The 18,249-nt window shown below is 44.5% G+C and overlaps 1 protein-coding gene across 1 annotated transcript; it reads right to left on the bottom strand.

Annotated features, from left to right (window-relative positions):
• Positions 1 to 283: 283 nt before the first annotated feature.
• On the bottom strand, positions 284 to 17,934 carry LOC134376056 (death-inducer obliterator 1-like). The gene is made up of 7 exons (XM_063094742.1): positions 17,099 to 17,934; positions 16,015 to 16,336; positions 13,887 to 14,071; positions 8,426 to 8,528; positions 7,976 to 8,344; positions 866 to 1,074; positions 284 to 437 (listed from the first exon to the last, which is right to left on the bottom strand). The coding sequence occupies exons 1-7, from the start codon at positions 17,932 to 17,934 to the stop codon at positions 284 to 286; spliced, it is 2,178 nt and encodes a 725-aa protein (XP_062950812.1).
• Between the last annotated feature and the right edge of the window lie 315 nt (positions 17,935 to 18,249).

Genomic DNA, 18,249 nt, shown 5'->3' with positions numbered 1-18,249 from the left:
CGATGCCACAGTGAATGTTCTTGGATAAAAATCTTTGTACAGACCCGTGGTGATTTTCTTATAAACTTATTTGTAAAAGAAAAGTTATGTTTTCTCACTAACTTGGTTACTCATAAGAGACTGAATGTGAAAATCTTTTCAATTCCTTTAAAAATTATGCAGAAAAGCATGGAGACAGCACATTTAACTTCTTCCAGTGGCTAAAACATAATACTCTTGTACTTCATGTTACGTGATCACAGGCACAGACAGCTGTGGGCTTGTGCTTCTGCGCGAGCCTTTGTCACTGTCTCCCCGTCATCACTTGTGACGTGTCAGCTGAGTTCTGCCCACAGCAGCAGGGCCCAGGCCCGTCCTCACAGACGTCACACAGCAGCACCGGCTGCCACTGCCTTCCTGTGCCCCACAGCCACGTGGCAGGTCTGAGGGGCTCTTGGCTGATTTGGACAAGCCTGGTCTCAGGGCTTAGTGGGACAGGCCAGGAGAGCAGCTGTGGTCATTCCTGTTCAAAAAGGGGGGAAATGGAGGGAATCACAGAGCCACTGGTCCATGGCAGTTCCCAGTGCCAGCCAGGCCCAGTCTTGCTGCTGGGATGGTCTCAGGGCCTGGGTCCCTTGCCTCACCTTCATTCTCTGTGGTGACTTCCTTAATGGAAGGCTGCACATTTGTTCAGCAGGGTTGGTCTGTCAGCCCGCAGCCTGCAGTGCAAGCTGGGGGTTCCTAGAGTCTCCTTCTGTTTCATCTGTGGTCTGTCCCTGTTAGCTCAAGTGACAGTGATTCTGCCTAAGCAGATTTCTTGAGTCTTCGAGGTCTTCAGATCTTTTAGGCTGAGACACGGGAAGCTCACCTCACCCTTGACCCTCACCCTTCACCCTTGCCCTTGACCCTGTACCCGCTGGTTGGGCTGAGGGTCATTGAGGCACTCCCTTGACCTCCTGAGAGGCTCTTCCTGTGACTGTATTCTCTGACCTTTTGTTTCTGAGGTTTTGGCAAATGTCCCATGGCCAGCCCTCGACCTTGCCTTGGGGCACACTTGCCAGCACTCAGTCTCTCAATGGCAGCATCTTCGGCCATCTGGAGAGACTGAGTTTTCAGAGTTATCAAATTTTCATTTCTCTTTCTTAACAGCTCTTGCCTCAGTTTCTCTTTCTGTCCTCACATCTGCCTCTTCCACATGCTGCTGATTCATCTCCGGCATGTGTGGACAGCCTCACCACGCCCTGGTCTTGCCTCCATGTCACTACACAGATGGCCTCAGTGAGCTCTCTGTCACCACGTGGCCAGCACCCTCCTTCCTCCTGTTGGGACAAGGCAGGCTATGCTTTCTCTAAAGCCCCTCAAGAGTCTTCCAGCCTCCTCACACTGCCAGAACCTAAAGCCGCTCCTACATTTTAGGAATTTGTTACAGTAGCTCCTCGTCTCTATAGTTTTATGTGCTGTGTAAGAAATTACCGTGAACATGATGGCTTAAAATGCACACGTCTTCTCCATTTCCATGGGTTGTGCATTGGCACGACATCAGCTGGGTCCCCTGCTGGGGTCTCAAGCTGCCATGCAGGTGTAAGCAAGGCTGCATTCCCACCTGCATTTGGGGTCTTCTTCCAAGCACAGCACTTGCTGGCAGAACTTGGTGCCCAGGGGCTGTGGGACTGGGTGCCTGTTGCCTTGCTGGCTGTCAGCTGGGACCTCTCAGCTCCTGAGGCTGCAAGAGGTGCTGGTTTAAGCTGCTAAGCCTGTGGCAGTGATAGAAAACTAATGCACTTACCAAGTGCTATGTAATCTTGTTTTGACTGTCCACAGGCTTGAGCCAATTGCTTAATTCAAGTTCAAGTTACCCTAAATCTCTTAATTTTGAGTCAGGGGCTTCCAGAGACCAACTCTTTCCACCCATCGTTGAAGGCAGCCCAGTGCTTCTGTTGATTAGTCTCCTAATCTATCAACCTCTGTAGGGAGAAAGACAAAATTGTTTCACAACATGCCTATCTAAATCCCAAGGATTGTATTTTGTTCTGCCACAGGCAGAAGTGAAAGTCCTCAGCCCTGTGTGGAAGGCTGTTTCCAACCGCAACGCCATGAGTTCTCCCTCCTGCTGTCATCAGAAGGGAGCTGCACAGCTGCCTGACTCATGCTCAATTTGAGCTCTTTGCCCTTCAAAGCTATTCACGGTGTCACACCTAATCTACATCATCACCTGCAATGGCAGTCACTCAGGGGACTAGCTATCAAGTTGTGCTGGCTCATATGCATCCAAAAAAGCTGGGAGTTAAAGATCTAAGCTTGCTGTGCATAACTTAAAGCAGAAAAAATGTTTTGGAGAGACTTAACATGTTTTGCAAACAGGCCCTTGTGCTCTGGCTTTTGGGGGATTTTTGTTTGGTTTGGTTTTTTGCTCCGTTTCTTTTTTTTCTTCCACTTAGCTTGCCTATATAAATCACTAGGCTTCCACACTGAAATAAAGTAAATATGTATTAAATCAAGAAACACCTTAAACTTGGATAAATGTATTGTTTAAGTTGTCACCTCATTATAACAAATCTTTTTGTAGAGAGCAGAGTCACCCTTTATCCCCTCCATTTTCCAACAGCGTTTCCTCATGCCATGCTGTCAGCTGTCACTTCCTCGGCCAGTTGAAAGCTTCTTACAGGTGTTTGTCACCCATTTATTTCCATGTGATTTGTATTTATGAGCTCGTGTTCATAAAGAAGCTTCATGATGTGTTGCCCTTGGCGCCCCCTCATGTGTTTTCTTGTCTCCCTGCTGTTTTGCAGCCCTTCCTTTATTTTGTTTCAGTTAGCATGTGTGATATTTTGGTTAGAGGTAGCACGTTTCAGTGAAGAGACAGAGGACCTCTGAGTCACAGTGTTAGGTGCACACCTGGGGGCTGTGGGGTGGACGTGTGTGGAAACAGGACTGGTAGGTGGAGAGGGCAGGAGATTGCAGGGGCCAGTGCCCATGGGTTTTCAGGAGTGCCCACTTCTAGCAGAGTCGTCCTAAAGCTATCTGTTGTGCCTCCTTCACGGCTCACTGCAGTTCTCTTTAATGGGTCTTATTGGGAGGAAAGGAGAAAGGAACCTTAAGAGTGGCCTCTAGATAGAGTGTCCTAGAAATGGAATCTGTGTGGAGAGGTTGACTTTCTTCGGGAATCTTAATATTGATAGATGTCCTAAACAACAATGATTAAAGTATATGCATTCACTGCAACATGCACTGTTTCTACCGATGAGTGGAAGTTTGCAATATGGTAGAATTTATGTGCACACACACGTACACACACACACACTGGCATAAATATCTCAACGGCCTTGTTAATAAATATGAGAAATGGGATGAGCTCAAAAGTTGATTTTTTAAATGCAAAAGAGAAAACGTCCCTCTATACCCTTCATTATTCTACTTATTGCACAACTCCAGCTTCTGCTACTCTCAGGCAGAAGTCCTCTTGCAGAGTGATGTTCTCTTCACACCGTCTTAGAAAATGGTAGAAAATCTGTGGTAGATTAATTTAACCTAAAAATTCAAACTTTTTTCAGATCAAACTATACACCCATCTATCCCAGCTTAAATCTCTACTCACGTGAGAAGCAAGTGACAGAAATAGGTTGTCACAGGTTGACAGAGATTTACAACTGACATTGATCTTTTAGCCATTTCTTGTGATGATTGCAAAAAAAAAATGTTCTCAGTTGGGGGGATGGGGCGTTGTGTGTTCAATAAACTCTTGGAGCTTTTTCTATGTGGATGATGGATATTTTTAAAAAATAAATAAAAATATTTGTCTCCTCTTTCTGATAATTTTACAAGAAAAATGCATCACTATGGAAGCACAGTGAGGGGACAGGCCCAGGGTAGGAGCTGTCTCAACAATACTGTGCAGAAAAGATGTGCTTCCCGCAGACCTTAACCTGTGTGTAGATCTTATTTTCTATATTTAGATTCTTGTTCTCACACAGGGTTTCTTAAGCGTAACTGAGAAAAAACGATGTTTCAGGTAGACTTTAGTAGTTACACTTTTGGGGCTGGCCAGTTAGCTTAGTCATTTAGGGCACAGGGTTATAACACCAAAGTCAAGTGTTCAGATCCCCATACCAGCCAGCTGCCAAAAACAAACTAGTTACACTTTTTAAATAAAAACTTTCCTGCTTTAATTTCTTTTTTATTTTTCTGAATTAGAGTATCTTGTGTGTGTATCTGCTTATACTATTGTGTTGTGTGTGTGTGGTGTGCCTGCCTCTACTCAAACTGTGTGTGTGATATGTGTAGTGTGTGCCTGCCTCTGATCACACTGCCATCGTGTATGTGTTGCGTGTGTGCATGTGTGTGGTGTGGTGTGCATGGTGTGTGTGCTGTGTGTATCTGTATGTGTGGTGAGTGCATGTGTGGTGTGTGGGGTATTTGAGCAGTGTGCTCGTGTGTGTGCATGGTGTGTGTTGTGTTTGTATATATGTGCGCTGCATGTGTGGTGCATATGTATGCATGGCATGTGTGTGGTGTGTGAACATGGTGTGTGTCATCCATGTGTGTGGTGTGGTGTGTATCTGTGTGGTGAGTGCGTGTGCATGTGCAGTGTGTATGTGGTGCACGTGCAGTGTGCTCACGTGTGTGTGGTGTGCATGTGTGGTATGTGTGTATCTGTGGGATGTATATGGTGTGTGTGACGTGTGTGGTATGTGTGTATGGTGTGTGTGTGGTGTTTGTGCATATGTGGTATGGGTATGTGCATGTCGAGTGCATGGTGTCTGTGCATGGTGTGTATCCGTATGTGTGGTGAGTGTGTGGTGTGTGTGCATGGTGTGTATATGTGTGGTGAGTGTATGATGTGTGTTGCATATGTATCTGTGGTGAGTGTGGGGTGGTGTACGTGTGTGGTGTGTCTGTGTATGGTGCGTGGCGTGTGTATGGTGCATGTGGTGTTTGTGCATATGTGGTATGGGTATGTGTGCATGGTGTCTGCATGGTGTATCTGTATGTGGGGTGTGTGTGCGTGAATGTTGTGTATCTGTATGTGTAGTGAGTGGTGTGTGTGCATGTGTGTGTTGTGCATCTGTGGTTTGCATGCGTGGTATATGTGTGTATCTGTGGTGTGTGGCGTGTATTGTGTGTTTATGGTGTTTGTGAATATGTGGTATGGGTGTGAGTGCATGGTGTCTGCATGGTGTATCTGTATGTGGTGAGTGTGTGGTGTTTGTATCTGTGCTGAGTGTGTGTTGTGTGTGTACATGTGTGTTGTGAGTGTATCTGTGTGGGGGTGTGTGTGCATGTGTGGTATCTGAGTGGTGTGTGCATGTGTGTGTTGTATCTGAGTGGTGTGTGATGTGTGTGTATCAGTGTGGTGTATGTGTGCATTGTGTGTATCTATGAGTGGTGAGTGTGTTGTGTGTGTGTGATATGTGCCTCCCTCTGCACCCTCCTTGCTGGCTCTTCCTCTGCATGGCAGTGGCCTCACAGTCATCGAAGGGCATCACAGGTCTGGCTCTGTTTCCCGTGTTCTCTCTGCTCCCTCACAGGTGTTGTCCCCTCCTATGTCTCCATGGCCTTGTCCTGATTGGCCAGCACAGGTAGTCAGAGGGGTCTCCTTATGAAGTCCCCTCCCTTGTTACACTTGCCTCAGGTCTGCTATGAGCTTGGCTGGGAAATGAGACACCAGCCCCACTAAACACTCTGCCACACAAGGAAGGCCTGTCCTGCCTGGGCTGGTCAACACTTTGTTCAGGAACATCCCCTCAGTGTCTATGCTCATGGCTGAGTTGTGGACATACACACTTGTTGAAAAGCTAATTGCTGGCTCAAGGGTGACCAGATCAATCTGTCAGCCAGACCCACACCTGCATGCTCCTCCCTGTGCTGACCATGCACAGCCATCTCCCTTCCACCTTCAAGTACTTGTTCTGGGCCACCAACTCTGCACCAGTCACTTCCTAAGAAGCCTGAATGGCAGCTGGATGCTCCTTTGAATCCCAACGGGCTGGGATTTGGGGGCAACCTCCTGCCCAGGAGCCACATACTCGGCCCCTCCCTGCACCTCCTCACTGTTACACCGTGACATTATTTCCCCCTTCACCACGCTCTGTGGCTTCCTGGGAGGGAGGTTCCTTGGTGGCCCCCAGCAGGGGTGTGTGACACCTGCAGAGTGATGAAGGATGTGGGAACCCGGGTGGCCAGTCATGACTAGGCTCATCCCCCAAGTTCAGGAAGGGGCCGAGGGCAACAGAAGCTGGGGGTCCAGGTGCCCTTGTCCAACCTCTGACTGCCCAGTGTTAGGACAAAAAGGCTGAGCGAAGACACACGAGACAAAACTCTTTGTAGATGTTTATTCTACTTCAAATAACAGAACCTGACAGCCCAATATACAGTGATAAAATACTCTGCAATATAAATACAACTTACAGAAATTTCTATCAACAAAACCTAAAGAAACGTATTACATTTGTATATTTAAATTAGACCAAAAAACCTTCACAAAACCTTCACAACATATTAAATATTGGAAATGACACCTACTTCAAGGTAATTTAACCTAGTGACACGTTTTATAACACAAACACCCCAAGTAGATAAGTTCTCCATATTTCCATAACTTAAAAATTTGTGCTATGAAGTGAAAGTCTGTAGTGATGTGTAATGCAATAGACTCCAAAAGAACATGTGAAATGCTCTAATTTTACATCTGAAAAAGTAAGTTTAAGAAAATATAAAAATTATCAACATGTATTTTGTACAGTCAAATAAATTAGCCAGGTTTTCTCTTATTTCACATTTCAGAAGGACTTGAAAAATACAACAGGCAGTATCCTGTACTTCACAGTGAAAAGCTTTCTATTTAGTTTGTAGTTCCTTAGCTAATAATCACTATTTTACATTTCAGACTTGATAGAAATATTGCTCCATTTTCAATGGCAGACTTTTAAATTTATCACCTGACAAATACAACAGCTTAGAGCTGAGTGCACTTGTCCTGGGATAACGGAAGAACTGCTCAGACGGTAAGATCGACAAATGTTCCTCATTAGTCAAACCTCAGACAACCCCGCTTCAAAGTGCATTTAATTGGTTTACTTTCTCAGTTTCCTTAGGCTGGTAAAATCTAAACACTTTTCAATAAATTGCTATTTACAATGTAGCAATTTCTATAGGACAGATGTTTTTAATAATTTTTTTGAAAAAGATTTATAAAGTGATACAGAAAAACTGAAGAAAACTAAGAAATGTGTTTTGGTTTCCTGATTGAAATTTGTTAATTCAATTTTATGACAAAAGATGCATTTGTAAGTTTTGCATTTCTCAACATGGCAGACAATGAGCTGCTAACACTGTTCTCCCACAGCTGGAACGGCAGGGACACGTGCAGCTCACCACATGACACTGGCCTGGGCGGCACCTCAACCCCTCTGGCAGAGCCGATAAAGACCCGTGAGAACAGCTCTTGTGGACACACAGACATAAGCTGAGATGTCAGTGAAGGGACAGCTCGGAGGTCCAGTAAAATCCCCTTAAAATTTGTAAGTCAAGTTATTGGAAAAGATAACTCTACAATCTGAAAAAGAAATATGCTTTTGTAGGTACTTCCCATTTTTGTAACTAAGTTGAAATATTGAATTTAGGTTTTTGTTTTTAAAGGCCACCAGAATTGTAAAGATGTGAAATTTTGTAAGAAAGAATTATACACAAAATTGCAGCAGTTTTTGATGTCCAGAATGTTCTCTTCCTGCATCTAAAAGTTCATAGTTATTTCAAAAACTATTCTTTTCAACACATTTTATGAACTTTGCCAGGTGACATCAATGCATTGGACACTGAGAAGTGGTCCATAGAGGCCCCGACGGTCACCCTCTGCTGCCTAAGAGCTTCCTCCTGCTCCTCTAGCTGCCTCTTCTCTCTGCTTGTTTAGTTTTTCTGACATTTTCTGCTGCTCAAGCAGAGAGGGAGTGGAGACGTCCGAAGCGTGCTCTGCAGGCCTCTGTGAGGAGATGCTTCTAACGTCTGCACACATCCTGTTGGGAACGTCCTCGATGGTCATTTTCGCTTCTAAGACTGTCTCATCCTCGGGGTCGCAGGCCACCTCTTCCCTCTCGCCTGATTCAGGAGCCGCTTCCACATCGTGGCATGTCCCTCGCTTGGCGAGCTGTGCATCCAAGGCTCTCTCCAGGTTCTGCTCTTCTTCAGGGCTGTGCGGCTGATCCTCCTCCTCTTCCTCTAGAGCCTGAGCCTTTGAGAACTGACCAAACTGCTGAACAGTCGGGTCTGGCCAAGGAGCTGCGGACACCCCGTCGTCTGCCTTGGTGTTGGAGTCCTGGTGGAAGGAAGGAAGAGCTCTGACAGACTCCTTGGCAGGGGGCTCAAATGATTTCTTCTTTCCGAAGAGAATTCACAAGATGGCTTCCAGTGGTGAAGCTGTTTTCCACATATTTGACACGACACAGGAAGTTGCTGTAGTGACTGCTGCTCGCTTAGATGAGGCTGTGTCAATCCGGGTAGCTCCTGGCTTGATGGATGACTGTATTTTTAACACTGATGTTTCTGGAAGAGAGGGTGGAGGCGGAGGGGACCCTGTGGGTGCGGTGCCGACAGCGGTGCCTGCAGGGTACAGGGGACACTTGGAGGGCTTCTCCTCAGACCGCGGGGCTGCGGTTATCTTGGGGTAGATGGAAACGTCCACTTCTTCCTGTTGAAGTCGGGGCCGTTTCTTCTCAATCTTGTCTAACTCTCCAGCACTTGAAGGATGTTTTATTTCATGACAGATTACTAACCCAAGGATTATATTTGGACGTGGTGACTCAATCCCTGAAAACAAAATATTTGTGTGAATTTTAGAATCTAAATCCAGTTTTCATCCTTCAGAGGTAAATTTTATTAAGGGCTTTCATGTGGGAGATCCTGTGGGAAAATAAAGCCGAGTGTTTGAGGAGCTTATTGCAAAAGAACGAATGGTTCCCGTCCCACGAAGTCACCACCAGGCCTACCCAGCCCTGATGGTGGCCGCTGAAAGGGAGGGATTAGCCCCCCTAGCCACCAACTACAGAACCAAGCGCCCAATTCACGAGTAAACTCACCCCAACGGTCAGAACTTGTTACATGTTTTATAAAAAATTACACACAATGCTAAAGCAATAGCATGGTGGAGGCGGCGGGAAGGGCACTACAGCAATGACTAACATTGTTAACCTGCAGGGATCAAAAGTGTGTGTGGACCAGCATGTCTTTTAAACAAACGGATCTCAGATACGCTCTTATGTGCCTCTTGTGACATATCCAGAAGGTAACAGCCCTTTTTGTCATTCACTTATGAGTTGCAACACATAAGTTAAGCTAAATATACTAGTATTAGGTGTTAATGATTAAGGACCAATTCAACTCAATTTACAATGACCAATAGGATCATAATCAGTAAAGCACAAAAACCATTAGGTAAATTCATTAGTTTCTGGTACCAGAATTACAATGAATGAAACAATAATGCTGACTGAAATAGCTAGAGTAGATGTTTGAGGCTTAGAAAAAAATTCAATGAGCATTAATTTATCAAAAAATTGCTAATGTTTGAGTCTTTGTAAACACAGGGCTTGTGCTTAAGTAAAGCGCTGAGGCATTCAGAACACTGGTGGGGAAGGACAGTCACACGGAGACAGACTGGGAGCTTCGGGGCACAGCATCAGTTTACAGAATAGGTATTTGTTAAGAAACGTTACCCCAAAGATCCTAAGTTGTGACAACTTACATCAGGAATGCTAACGTTCCCACACTGATCCCCCACCCCCACACTCACACTCCATCAAGAATTCCCAAAGGGGAACTAACTAAACAGCCAAGTCACAAACAGTAACTTACAGAAAAATCATTCACGAAGGACAGAATATTTGTTTCAATAGCATAAGGATACAATCAGTCAAACTGTATAAATTCAATTTACAGATAACATTACATAATATACAAGAGGTAATCACACTTTTTTCTTATAATTTAAACCAGTGCTAAGATTGTCCTGTTCTTTTTGTGATTTAGAGATGATCACACATCACTTCACAGTGTTGTTTTCATAGTTCTAAATATGTTTGCTGTGAGTCTTCCAAAATTCCAGTACGGAATTGATTACCGACAGCTGAGCACACAAGTGCAGGTGGATGTCCTGCCCGCCACTTAGGAGGAGGACACCAGGTTGAGCTGGGGCAACCCGGCCTCCACAGACTGACGCCGCTCTGCTCCTCTCCCTGCTTAAGGGTGTCCTAAGGTCTCCTGCTTCACAGGCTGCTGTGTAAGAGATTCGTGTTGAAGGCACCCATAGGTGAGCTGTGATCACAACATATCCTAGTACCACGCCACCCTCCTCTCATGAGAACTTTCTGTCAAAACGTCCTCTCCCTGCCCCATCTGGTAACAGCAGTGTGTCAGCAAAAGAAAAGGTAAAGGAGGGGATAGCATCTGGCGTCTGGCCACCACACTGAAGAGCACTTCCAAGCAGGAAATTTTGGCTATCCCAAAATGCATACTCCTATCTTGAGATAGTCAAGTCTTATCACCTCACTCACATATTTATGTCATGTTATGGTTCCATGAATATTTGAAATATAACTAGCACTTGGAAATAACATATTCCTGGAAGAAACTATAAAATTCACTTATCTTGGACCTTAGAAGTCTCCTGGATAATCAGTAAAACCCCAATCATTAAGAAGGCCAGAAAGTACACCTCCACTTCATTTCCCTGAGAAAGAAAGGTCATAATCCTATTTCTTCTTTGGGTCATCCACCCTGAGTCTGCACACCACATTTGCTCAGCAGCAGTCTGACTACCCTTGCACATCCAGCCAAACCTTAGCACTCGCACCTATTATTCAGGATTCCAACTTTTTGAGCGACAAGAAGATCCCTGACACAGAGGAATCCTTCCTGAGGTATGAGAGCAGTGACACAGGATGCAAGAAGAGCACAAATGATGTTTCTTTATCCTCTGCCAAGCCCAGGGCACGCTTGGAGCTGCCATTCTCCTCCTGGGTGCAGCAGCAACCACTTCTTTGTCAGTTCTATGATTCAAAACTACCAACTTTAAAAATTAAGTCACCTAAAACTTACATAAGCATTTGAAAATAATCAAGAAGACTGTCCAAACAGTGCTAGTTAACGCTTTGCTTGTCATAAATGTAACGTCAACCTGAGCCCCAGGACAGGCCTGGACAAGAACCTGTGATTTCCAGCCATCCCTGAATTGTCCCCAAATTCCACAGAGTACCAAAACAGGACAATCTTGGCACAAGCCAAGGGCAGTCTCCTCTAGCCAGAAGCAGGCCATGCCCAGAGTCCTTGGCATGAACTGAGGGAAGCATCTCCTGCCTGGAAGCAGGCATGAAGCACACCAAAACACCACTTCCACGTGGGTGGGCCACCACAGCCACCACCACAGCCATGGCTGCTGCAAAAGCAGCTCAAGACCACCACAGTAGCACAGCTGTCATGCAGGCAGCCCAACAGACCCTCAACTGCATTGACACAAGGAAAGCCACCAGTGGAGTCTGGAAAAAGAGTACATCCCTCTCTTTAAAGCCCAGTCCAGAGTAACAGAAGAAGCAACTATTCTCTACCAGATGACCAGACATCAACATAGAGATACTAGAAATAAGAAAGTCCAAGAAAATGACACCACCAAAAGAATACAGTAATTCTGATATACCAGATCCTACACAGCAATAAGTCCTTTCAAGGACTGAAAGGGAATTCCAAGCAACAATCTTAAAGGAACTCACTGAGATAAGAGAAGAAATGGAATGAGAAAAAAAATCTAGGATATAAGGAAGGAAGTTTACAAAGAGTTAATACCTTATAAAAGAATGAAGAGAACTCATGGAACTAAAAGATTCACTCAACAAAATACTACAACCAATAGCCTTAAGCAGCAGGACAGAACAAGCAGAAGAAATAATTTCCCCTCTTGAAGACATACTTTTCAAAATTACCCAGGCAAGAAAAATAACACACACACACACAAAAAAAAAAAAAAAAAAAAAAAAAGGAGAAAAAGAAAAGAAAAAAATGTTTTTAAAAAGGAAAGCTAGCAGGCAACCTTAAACACACAAAAATTCAAATCAAGGGTGTTCAAAAAGAGGAGAAATGAAAAGGCATGGAAAACCTATCCAGTGAAATAATAATGGTAAACTTCCCAGGAACAGGGAGAGACATGGACCTTCAGACCCAGGAAGCTCAAAGATCCCCACACAGATTCACCCCAATAATCCTCTCCAAGACACACAATAGTCAAACTGGCAAAGCTCAAAGATAAAGAGAATATTTTAAAAGAAGCAAAAGAAAAGCATCAAGTCACCTATAAGGGAGCCCTTATCAGACTACCAGCAAACTTTTCAACAGTAACTCTGTGGGACAGAAGGAAGTGGGATGACATACTGAAAATACTGAAAGAAATAAACTGCCAGCCAAGCATACCATATCCAGCAAGGCTATCCCTCAGAAATGAGAGAGAAATAGTGTACTTTCCAGACAAAAACTGGGGGAGTTTACCACCACGTCACCAGCCCTGTAAGAAATCCTCAAGGGAGTCCTACAGCAGCAATCCAAAAAATGGTAATCACCCATCGTACTAGTTATAGTTCCGTTCAAACTGTTTCTTTCAAAATTCAGTTTTAGTAGGTGCTGTGTTTCTAGGGATTCACTCATTTCATCTAATGATCTAATTTGTTGACCAACCATTATTCATAGTATACTCTTATAACCCTCTTGATTTCTGTAAATTTGGTTGTAACAACACCTTTTGGTTCTGATTTTAGTTACTTGAGTCTTTCTTAGTCCATCTAGATAACGGTTTGCCAGTTTTGTGGATTTCATCAAAGTACCAACATTTAGTTTCATTGATTTTCCCATTTTTTCTATTTTCTGTTTCATTTTCTATGCTCTAATTTTTATTATTTACATTCTTTGCTAGGTCTGGGCTTAGTTTGTTCATTTTCTAATTTCCCAAGGTGCAAAGATAATTGTTGATTTGAGATCTTTCTTTTTCACTAATATTCACATTTGTATTAAATAAATTTCTAGTTTAGCAAAAAAACTAAAATAAAAAGTAAATAAGTAAATAAAAACAGGTAAGCTATGGAGACAGTAAAAAGATCAGAGGTTATGGAGGGGGAATGGATGAATAGGCAGAGCAGAGAGGATTTCAGGGCAATGAAAGTCTGCAACAGTACCATGGTAGATACATATCATTAAACATCTGTCCACACCCACAGAATACGCAAAAAAGTGTGAACTCTATGGTCTTTGGATGATAATGATGTGAAAATCCGTTTCATTAATTGTAACAAATGTACCACTTTGTTGGGCAATGTTGATAATGGGACAGGCTACACATGTGTGGGTCAGGGGTATACGTGGGAAATCTCTGTACTTCCTGCTCAATATTGCTGTGAACCTAAAACTGCTCAAAAAGTAAAGTCTATTAAAAAATAAATAAAAATAATAAAGAAACAATCTTGTGAGTGAGGTCTCCAATGAAGAACGTAGCCTTGTCCAGAGCTCACCTCCCTCCCAACTGCCCTGTGTGTCTACTCTCTATACAAACTCCATCGGGTGACTGCCAACTCTTTTTTCAAGACTGCTGCCAGTGTCCTGAAGTCTTATGTTCTCCAGGCAGCAGTGAGTTACCTGCCTTTGCTTTACTGCATTTACGTGACTGAATTTCAGCTAATGGGTAATAAAAAACAAATACATGGAAAAGGTGGAAGACAAAAGTAAAGGTGCTGCTATCTGCAGTACATCTGTACCTGCTGTCCCCTACATTCTACAGATAAACAAGTCTCGGGGAGAAAACACTTTTACACAAATTTTGCTCCAATTGTTCAAGTGGCTGGTCTTAGCCAGCTTACCTGAACAGCATCCTGTGGAAGATGAGGTTTTCTGGCTTCATCTTGATCTTCTCCTTAGATTTTGGCTTCTGTTCTTTGCCTGAACTTAGGCATTTCATAGTAGCTGCAGCATGTGTAAGAATACTGTCCTTGCTGCAGTAGGCCAGGTTGGGCTGCACCACAGTGGAGCACCCAGGGCGGGGACACCTGGAGGTGCCCGGAGCCTCTACCACCTGCAGAGCAAAACAGGGAGCTTCAGACAGTGCGCTGGCCAATTTCAGCATTAAAGTGCTGTGTAAAGTCACTATGTAGAATACCAAGCTCACTGTTTTTAATGAAGAGATACCAACAGTATTTTTAATATGAATAAAACGTTATTTTATGTATTCAAACTATATGAATGTATTTCACTGAGGCAAGGCATTCACATTTTAACTGTCCTTCACACCATCTGTGGTGGGCAGAACTCTGAGGTGACCCTCAGGACTCCGGCCCCTGGTACATGTCCTCTGTATAATTCCCTCCCCCTTGAGTGTGAGCAAGGTCCGTGGACATGATGAGATTTCATATCCACAATCAGCTTCTGCTATAGGGCAAATGTGCAGAGATGTAATCAAGGCCCCAAATGAGGTGACCAGAAAGGGGCCTGACTTCATCAGGCAAAACCCTTAAGAAAAACTAGCCTTTTCTGAAGAGAGGAGACTCCATATTACTGACTGTGAAATAAACTGCCCTGTATTGAGAGGGACAACCAAGGTTAGGATCTGAGTAAGGCTGCCAAATAATATACAGGACACACAACTAAATCTGAACTTCACATAAACAAAAAACATTATATAAGTATGCCATAAGAATTGCATGGGACATACTTATATACTGAACAACATGAGGGCTTCTGGGCTTCTGGAAGGGGATCTTTCCCCTGCTGAGCCTCTGATGAGTGACTGCAGTCCTGTTAAGACTGAGCAGAGGGTCCAGCTAAGCCACGCTCAGGCTTGAGAGGTACAGAAACTGAGACCATAAATATGTGTTGTTCTAAGCTAAGTTTGTGGTAGTGTGTTATACAGTAACAGAAACCTAACAGCACAAGAAGTACACTTGGTTGCTTCTGTTTTGATGGTCAAGACTAAATACACATGAAGGTGTCCCTCAAGTGTACTTAAGTGAAAACTTATTTCTCAAATTAAATTATTAACATAGTTATTTTTCCTCCATAGAATCTATTTTACTGAGAATACAATTTTATATAGGCTTAAAATCAAAGACATTGACAATAAAGACATGAAAGATAATTTTCCTATTAATTTTTCTTAATGATTGTGACAGTAATGTCATATTTCCATTTAGTCCCTCTTAATACTTTCATGGTTCAGTCCTTATTCAAATGGCTCAGTCCCTCCACTTCCACCTTCCAGCTAACACAGTGCAAGAGTGTTCATAGGCAGAGACACAGCAACCTCAAAGCTTCCTGCTCAGTTGGCCTCTGTTAGAAGACAAGCTGCCAGGGTAGGGGTGGGCCAGGGACTCAGGAAGGCCCAGAGGGAAACATGCTCTGAGTCACGCCCCCTCGTGGGCACTGGAATGGAGATGATGACAGCATGTGACAGCTCTCAACAGCAGAAGCTGACATATGTAGGAAAAATGATAAACAATCACAGCCCCAGAGGGGCATAAAAACCAGGTGGGAAGGAAAGTCAAGGAAAGAGCCACAAGACAGAGAAGTGATACACTGAGGACAAGAAGTAGTGAGGGTCGGACTGATGCAGGCGCCACCACCACTCAGGGTTTCCCACACTGAGTTGGCACAAGAACCACGAGGCAGCTGGAAAAGGTGTGTGTGGGCACATAGGGGTGCACATGCACTTAAGCAATTGACAAAGAATGCTGCTGATACACATAAAATACATAAGTAACATCAAGAACATGGAAATAAAAGTGATTGTTAAGAATTAAGTCCACAACAGCAGATGAGGTAGGTACAGATGCTTGTCCAGATGGTGTGGGCAGGAGACGGGGGCAGAGCTCCTGAGACCCCACCCCAGATGCACCAGCTGTCCTGGTAAAAATTAGCTTATTCCAAGACAAACTTTTCTAGCCTTGATATTTCTACCAATAGCAAGTCTGGAATCCATAAGGTCAACCCCTTAATATTTACCTTGGTAGGCAAAATACGCACAGGCTGGCAAAGCTTGAGTTTTTTCTTTCTGCTTGGATTTGCAGCTTTCTCAACTCTCCTCTTTATCTTTCGGTCTTCACTAGATTTTTGCTCCACTGTTCCTGTACTTGTAAACTCTGTGTCACCAGCATCTCCAGGTCTAAATTTAGTTTCCCGATGATCTGTGGTTTCTGCCTTAGTCTCATCCTGCACTTGCAGAACGGTGCAGTTTGGGCAGATATAATCTTCCCTGTTCCTTTCCAGAAGCTTTCCTCGAGCCTGAGAAGCGCCCCCACAATCGCCACAGAACCGTTCTTCACATCGGTCACAGCAACTCAGAAACCTGAAACCATAAAACAGTGATATTAGGAATGGGACGTGAGGGACAAACACTCACTTTTTGACAAATTAAGAAGTCCAATTAGTTTTAACATTTTATTGCTTAGAAAATACCAATATAGAGAAATGTACAGAGAACAGAATGAAGAAGATGCATATGTCCCTCTCTTGATTTTACTAACATGCAAGTAAGTCTTTTTTATCCGTTTTTGGCTGGAGTGAGCTATAGGCTTTCCAGGCATTGTACCCTAACTACTTCAGTATATGTCTCCTCAAAACAGCAGTGATGCCTTTGTCCCACCAACAAGCCAACAGAGATTCCTTAACACCAAAGTCTAGTGAAGACTCTGAGCTGCCCCCAGGTCCACACTGGGGTTCCACGAGTCTGCACCTGGCCCTCTGCTGTCTCCCAAGGAACAGTCTATGGGAGCACTCTCTGACAGATTACTGAGACCACGTGTGGTCTACTCGGCAGCCACTGGCTGCACATGGCTGGGTGGGGGCAGGGGATTCTCACCTCCTCCTATGCTCATCACTTTGACTGTAAACAGCCACATGTCCGGTGGCTACCACAGAGCAGGTGTGGCTCTAGGCAGGCCTTTCGTTCCTTTTTTGATAATGATGTGTTCATCTTTTTTGAATGAACAAATTATTCATCTAGCCTAGCTTTGTAACATTTAAAATCAAAACAAATATAAACACTATTTTCGTCACCTTGATTTCTTTTAAAGCTGGGGCAGCCCATCCCTGTCCTCCCATGACCCACCTGTTGTTACGAGGCTGGAGACACATGCGGTCCAGAGTGTTGCGGTCGTGCAGCTCACATTCAGGCTTAGGCTTGCCCGAGTCCCTGCTTTCTTCAACTTTAACTTGCAGAGCTGCTGTCCTCTCCCACTGATTCTCTTGGTCATTGGTCACTGCCTGGGACACAACCCTCTGGACAGTCTCTGGCTCTTGCTTGCTGGGCAGAGCATTCTCGACAGCAGTGCCTGCCTTGACATGCACAGTTCCTGTGGGATTCTCCTCCCGACGCTTCTTTCTCAGGTGATTCTGGATGCCTTTCAGGGGCCTGTCAGGTGGCTCTTGCTCTCGCTTTCTCCAAAAGTGATTCTGAAGCTCCTTCAAAGTCAGGCCATCACTGTCATTGTCGGAGGTGTCCTCCTTCTCCTTGCTCCCTGTGGCCTTTCCAGAAGAGGCAGGTCGCTCCTGTACACTCAAGGAACCAGAGTAGGGGCCACTTTTCATCTCAGAGGTACTTCCTACGCTCCCTTCCAAGGCAGTTTCAACATCTGGGACTGGACAAGACGTTGGCTCACTGGAATCCGCAAGGGAGACAGGAACATTCTGTCTTCCTTGGTGCTGAGCTGCTGTAAGGAATTCCTCCACCCGCTCGGTGTGCTGTGGCTGCCTCCCAGTGCGTCCCAGGGCCAGGCTGTGCTGCCGTGGGGGCTGCTGCCCCAGCGAGCCTGCCTCCATGTCTCCCGCACCCTCTCGCTTAGCAACAGTGGTTCTTCCAAATCCCCGGGTTTGGCTGAAGCCTTTCCTTGTGGGTTTGATAGTCTCAGGTGCCTCCGCACTGCTTGGGTCACCTTTATCTTCCATACCTAATGAGAAAATGTCATCACATCATTAGCAGCAAGCCACTGAGTGAAAAGATCACACAAACTTAACCATGCACAAGAGGGAGCACAACCTGCCTACATGTAAATAAGAGGACATGGAACCATCCACCTTCTATCTACAAGACATGGAGCGGTGCAGAAGTCAGTCCTGTTAATCAGTGTTTCATGAAGTGTGGCATGTGAGATGATTTCAAGAGACTCATTAAGGAAACTTTAATTAGTTACATATCTAACGTTTAGCAGGAAAAGACAGCAAGTCAAATGTGTCCTGCTGCCATTACCTGCTTAGGACAAG

This window comes from Cynocephalus volans, chromosome 4, assembly GCF_027409185.1.
Source record: "Cynocephalus volans isolate mCynVol1 chromosome 4, mCynVol1.pri, whole genome shotgun sequence".
Taxonomy (NCBI): Eukaryota; Metazoa; Chordata; class Mammalia; order Dermoptera; family Cynocephalidae; genus Cynocephalus; species Cynocephalus volans.
This window is presented reverse-complemented; position numbering and strand designations above follow the sequence as displayed.